Genomic DNA, 6,131 nt, shown 5'->3' with positions numbered 1-6,131 from the left:
GTACCGTCTTCTCCAAGATTAACTTAATTTCCCAGTTGGAAATCTCAGCTTGCCCATTACTCTGGGGGTGATAAGGTAATGCTTTTCTATGTCTAACTCCATATTTCGCGAGTAACACTTCGAATTGCTTGTTACAAAAATGACTCCCTTCATCACTGATAATAGCTCTAGGAGTACCAAACCGGGTGAAAATGTACTTTTGGAGAAAAGTAAGAACTGTTTTATCGTCATTAGCATGAGTTGCAGCCGCTTCCACCCACTTAGAAACGTAGTCCACAGCTAGCAAAATAAACAGATTATTGTAGGATGACGGAAAAGGACCCATGAAGTCTATACCCCACACATCAAACAGTTCCACTTCTAAAATACCAGTCAAAGGCATCTCGTTCCTTCTTGAAATATTACCAGTCCTCTAACAATGATCACATGCCTTGACAAACTCATGAGCATCCTTAAAGAGAGTTAGCCAGAAGAAACCACTTTGTAGAACCTTTCCAGTAGTCCTTGTCCCACCAAAGTGACCTCCACACTACAAACTATGACAATGATTCAGGATAGAGTACATCTCCTCTTCAGGCACACATCTTCTAATTATTTGATCGGCAAAGTGCTTATAAAGGATTGACTCTTCCCAATAATAGTGCTTTACCTCAGAAAAGAATTTCTTCACTTGTTGTCTTGTCATGTTAGGAGGTGTGATGTTTGCAGCTAGAAAGTTGACATAATCAGCAAACCATGGAACCATCAAACTTTCCTTTAAAGCAAACAACTGCTCATCAGGGAACTCATCATTTATCTGGACTTCCTTCATATTCTGACTCTCCTCTGACTCCAGTCTTGACAAATGATCTGCTACTAGGTTCTCGGTACCCTTCTTGTCTCTGATTTCTAACTCAAACTCCTGGAGGAGAAGGACCCATCGGATTAGTCTTGGCTTGGCATCCTTCTTGGTCATAAGGTATTTGATCGCTGAATGGTCTGTGTACACAATAACCTTATTCCTGATTAAATATGGCCTGAACTTGTCACAAGCGAAGACTATGGCCAACATCTCCTTTTTAGTAGTAGCATAGTTCAACTGAGCATCATTCAAGGTCCTACTAGCATAGTAGATGGTGAGAAAAACCTTGTCAACTCGTTGACCCAACACGGCCCCGACAGCATAGTCACTTACATCACACATTAACTCGAATGGAAGCTCCCAATTAGGTGCAATGACTATAGGTGCCGAAATCAATTTTTCCTTAAGATATTGAAAAGCCTCCATACACTCCTTTCAAAACTCGAAGGGCACTCCATTAGAAAGCAAATTAGACAATGGCTTGGAGATCTTTGATAAATCCTTTATAAACCTTCTGTAGAAACCGGCATGACCCAAAAAACTACGAATCCCCTTTATCGAAACTGGAGGGGGCAAATTCTCAATAGTAGACACCTTGGCTTTGTCTACCTCAATGCCTTCCTGTGAGATCTTGTGTCCCAAAACAATCCCCTCTCTAACCATGAAATGACACTTCTCCCAATTAAGCACCAAATTGGATTCTTCACATCGAATCAATACCAGCTCCAAGTTCCTCAAACAATGGTCAAACGATGAGCCAAACACTGTGAAATCATCCATGAAAATTTCTATACAATTCTCAACCAAGTAAGAAAAAATAGCCATCATACACCGTTGGAAAGTTGCTGGTGCGTTACATAGCCCAAATGGCATTCTTCGGAAAGCAAATGTGCCATAAGGACATGTAAATGTCGTTTTCTCTTGGTCCTCTGGTGCAATGACTATTTGATGATACCCGGAGTAACCATCCAAAAAGCAATAATACTCCTTTCCCGCCAATCTGTCTAACATCTGATCAATGAATGGAAGGGGAAAATGGTCTTTCCTTGTTGCCTTGTTGAGCTTGCAGTAATCAATGCATATTCTCCAACCAGTAACAGATCTTGTTGGAATTAACTCTTTCTTTTCATTCTTCACTACCGTCATTCCCCCCTTTTTAGGTACTACCTGGACCGGACTCACCCACTTACTGTCAGAAATTGGGTAAGCCACCCCTGCATCTAACCACTTCACCACTTCCTTTCTCACAATTTCCTTCATTTGCAGATTGAGTCTTCTTTGGGAATCTATGGTTGGTTTGACTCCGTCCTCCATTAAAATCCGGTGCATTACAGTAGAGGGGTTGATCCCTTTGATGTCTGCCAAAGTCCACCCAATGGCCTTCATGTGCTCTCTCAAAATTCTCAACAATTTTTCAGTCTCCACATCAGAAAGTGAAGCTGAAACTATAATTGGAAGTGTCTTGTTTTCACCCAAAAACTCATACCTCAGATGGTTAGGAAGCACCTTCAGTTCTAACTCTGGGGGCTTCTTAACTGAGGGCAATGGCCTTTTTGGCACTGCCCCAAGCTCTTCAAAGTATTTCCTCTTCAATGGCCCGTAAGAATTAAGCCATTTTGCGTACTCCATAGCTTCCTTTCCATCTTGATCACTAACCCCTTCTTCAACCAAACACAACTCAAGAGGATCATTTATCAGTTTTCTCTCTTCCACTAAATTACCCATTACATCCACCGAAAAGAAATTGTCACTAGCTTCAGGATAAGTCATGGCCTTGAGCACATTGAATACAACTTCTTCCCCTTGCACTCTCAACTTCAACTCACCCTTCTAAACATCTATAAGTGCTTGGCCTGTTGCCAAGAAGGGTCTCCCAAGGATAATGGGAACATTGCTATCCTCTTCCATGTCAAGAACTATGAAATCGACAGGAAAAATAAACTTGTCTACTTTGACAAGGACATCTTCAATTACCCCTCTTGGACGTGCCAACGAACGATCAGCTAGTTGCAAAGTTATAGTTGTGGGCTTGGCTTCTACAAGTTGCAATCTCTTGAAAACTGACAATGGCATCAGGTTGATACTAGCCCCTAAATCACAAAGAGAATTTATTCCCTCAATTCTCCCAATAGTGCACGATATTGTGAAACTCCCAGGATCTCTCAGTTTAGGAGGGAGCTTCTTTTGCAGTATAGCACTACACTCTTCCGTCAATGCCACAGTTTCAAAGTCCTCCATCTTCCTCTTCTTGGACAAGATGTCCTTCATGAACTTGACATAGCTCGGAATTTTCTCTAAGGCCTCCGCAAATGGAATGTTGATGTGCAGTTTCTTGAATACTTCCAGGAATTTAGTAAACTGCTTGTCCATGTTGTTCTTACGGAGCCTTTGGGGGTAGGGAATCTTTATGTGATGCTCAATACTAATTGGTGGCGAAGCTTCTTTTGTTGGTATGCCTTCAGTAGCCTTCTTCTCACTGTGCTTCTTTTCCTCTTGTGCTGGTGTCTGTGCCTGTTGATCCTGACCCACTTCTTCAACTGGCTGCTTCTCACTTGGTCCCTCATAACTCTTCCCACTTCTTAATGTGATTGCCTTGCAATTCTCTTTCGGATTGACTTCAGTGGTGCTAGGGAAGTTACCTTGGGCATGATTAGCCATGAGAGTAGCCAATTGTCCAATTTGGGTCTCCAGATTTCTAATAGAAGACCGAGTTTCAGCCATGAATTGATTCAACACATCTGACTGAGCATTAGAATTTCCACCAAAATTTTATTGTTGATGATGATGAGTGGGCGGTTGAGGTTGTTGCTGCGGCCTAAATCTCGGCTGAAAGAACCCCTGTGGCTGTTGTTGGTTTGAAGATTGGCCTTGCTGATCATTCTTCCAAGAAAAATTGGGATGATTCCTCCACCCTTGATTGAAGGAATTGGAGTAAGGGTTATTGTTGCTCTGTTGAGGAAAATTCCCAATAGCCTAAGCTTGCTCCATAGGCATGTTGTTTACATCAGCATACTGACATTGTTCATAGGCATGAGGGCCCCCACATACTTCACACAGAGTCTGGGCCTGTTGCACTGGAGCTGTTATTATATTGCCCTGCAATTGCTTAGTCAAGGCCTCAACTTGAGCAGTCAACTTCGAAATTGCATCCACTTCATACATACCGGCTACTTTCCTTGAAGAGCTTCTTTCACTTGGCCACTGCTGATTATTCATGGCCATTTCCTCCAACAAGTCATATGCCTCATTGGTGCTCTTTCTCATAAATGCACCACCAGCTGCTGCATCAATGAGTGTGCGAGTAGTACCATACAACCCATTATAAAAATTATGGACTAGCATCCATTTCTCTATTCCGTGATGCGGGCACTTTCTTATCAATTCTTTGAATCTCTCCCAAGCTTCATAAAGAGACTCATTATCCAATTGAGAAAAATTATTGATCTCTCCTCTCAACTTAGCTGCTTTAGCTGGAGGGAAGAACTTGGAGAGAAACTTCAGTGCTAGATCATTCCATGTATTGATTGAGTTAGGTGGCAGAGATACCAACCAACTCTTAGCTCGCTCCCTCAGAGAAAATGGGAATAATCTAAGTCTGATAGCATCATCACTAACTCCATTAATCTTAAATGTCTTACAGAGCTCCATGAAGTTAGAGAGATGCATGTTTGGGTCTTCAGTGGGTAGTCCCCCAAACTGGACTATGGATTGAACCATCTGAAGTATGGCTGGCTTTATCTCAAAATTGTTTGCATCTACGGCAGGTGGTCTTATACAAGACTGGACCCCCGTCATTGTTGGCAACACATAGTCCCTCAGGCTACGGTTGGGTGGACTCTGATCATTAGCCTGATCTTCTACGACACCCCCATTATTACCATTGTTGGCCATAACTTCCTCTTGCTCAATCCTTTGTACAACTCTTTCCAACCTTTTGTCTCTTCTGTTTTGCCGACAAGTCTTCTCTATCTCAGGATCAACAGGCACTCTTGCAGCTGGTCCTTGACGTCGCATAAACCAATGGTACCTGAGATGAGATAAGAAGAATTTGACACAAACAAGTTAGCAAAAAGTGAAAAGAAAACCAAATTAGAATTTAATCCAATTAACGTAATATTAACTAAACAATTCCCCGGAAACGGCGCCGAAAACTTGTTGCGATATTTTATTACACGCAAGTGCACGTATCATACAAGTAGTAACTCACACATGTGAGGTCGAACCCAAGGGAATTGCAGCTAAGTACTAACCAAATTGGATTTATGTTTCTATTTGGCAACAATAAAAATTGATTTTTAAAATTAGAATGCAGAAAACACAACAAGCAAAACAACAAATAAAAAGGGTTTAACAATGGATGTGAAATTAGGGATATGATTTCAATTGCTTTGATTACCCAATTGTTAATACAAGTCAACTATTCTTCTTCCTCCAATGAGATGACAGATTATAGAATCACCTAAACTCTTTTCAGATCATGAAGGTACTAAATTGCATGTCAACTACTGCATCTCTGAGATAGTACAACAAACAATTCGCATTAAGCAATAATCTAAAAGTCACATAAGCTATGCGAATACTTTCGTTTCACATCAAAACCTATGTTTATTCATTTAGAGCATTCCTAATATTCACTTTTCAGATTTCATATTAGGATCATGAATCATGCTTAAGGTGATCAATCTCAAACATGTATTAATCACAAAGATGAACAAATCACATAAACAAGGAAGAAAGAACAATTAAATAACATTAATCCATGGAATAATCTCAGTCAATATCCATCAAATCCCTAAATAGGAGTTTAGCTCATAATCTCAGTATTCATATCCATAATCAAACTAAACATAAACAATAACATAGGAAATTAAAGACAAGAAAATGAAACTAGATTGGGAATTGTCACAGATCGCCCACGCTCGTTCCACGCTTCTTATTCTTCTTCTTTTTCGACCTTCTTTTTCTGTCTCCTAAAAAAATCACGATCCCCCTTTAAAAATGAAGACCTCATTCTCTATCTTTCCCAAAATGACAAAATTGCCCTTAAAATTCTGAGGCGTACGGACGTCAGTGTCGCGGCTTTACTCGAAAATTTCAAAATCTCGAGTTTCTGGAAAATGGCTCGCCGCAGCTCTAATACGCATTAGCGCCGCGGCCCTAATACAATTTCAGCAAAAACTTGAATAACCCTTCAGTTTAGCATATTTTCTCCACAATCCACTCCAAATACCCAAAACATATGCTTAACCTGAAATCAAGCAAAACAAGCATAAATCCGCTCCAAAAACAC

The 6,131-nt window shown here is 40.7% G+C and overlaps 1 protein-coding gene and 1 non-coding gene across 2 annotated transcripts; one reads left to right on the top strand and one right to left on the bottom strand.

Moving 5' to 3' along the window:
* Positions 1 to 2,671: 2,671 nt before the first annotated feature.
* On the bottom strand, positions 2,672 to 3,562 carry LOC133824172 (uncharacterized). The gene has a single exon (XM_062257046.1). It carries the CDS (start codon positions 3,560 to 3,562, stop codon positions 2,672 to 2,674), a length of 891 nt encoding a protein of 296 aa, XP_062113030.1.
* A 631-nt stretch (positions 3,563 to 4,193) lies between these two features.
* Positions 4,194 to 4,300, top strand: LOC133827926 (small nucleolar RNA R71). Its single transcript, XR_009890575.1, has one exon. It is a non-coding gene; the product is annotated as a small nucleolar RNA R71 (small nucleolar RNA).
* The last annotated feature ends 1,831 nt before the right edge of the window (positions 4,301 to 6,131 follow it).

Source organism: Humulus lupulus, chromosome 3, assembly GCF_963169125.1.
Source record: "Humulus lupulus chromosome 3, drHumLupu1.1, whole genome shotgun sequence".
NCBI classification, from domain to species: domain Eukaryota; kingdom Viridiplantae; phylum Streptophyta; class Magnoliopsida; order Rosales; family Cannabaceae; genus Humulus; species Humulus lupulus.
This window is presented reverse-complemented; position numbering and strand designations above follow the sequence as displayed.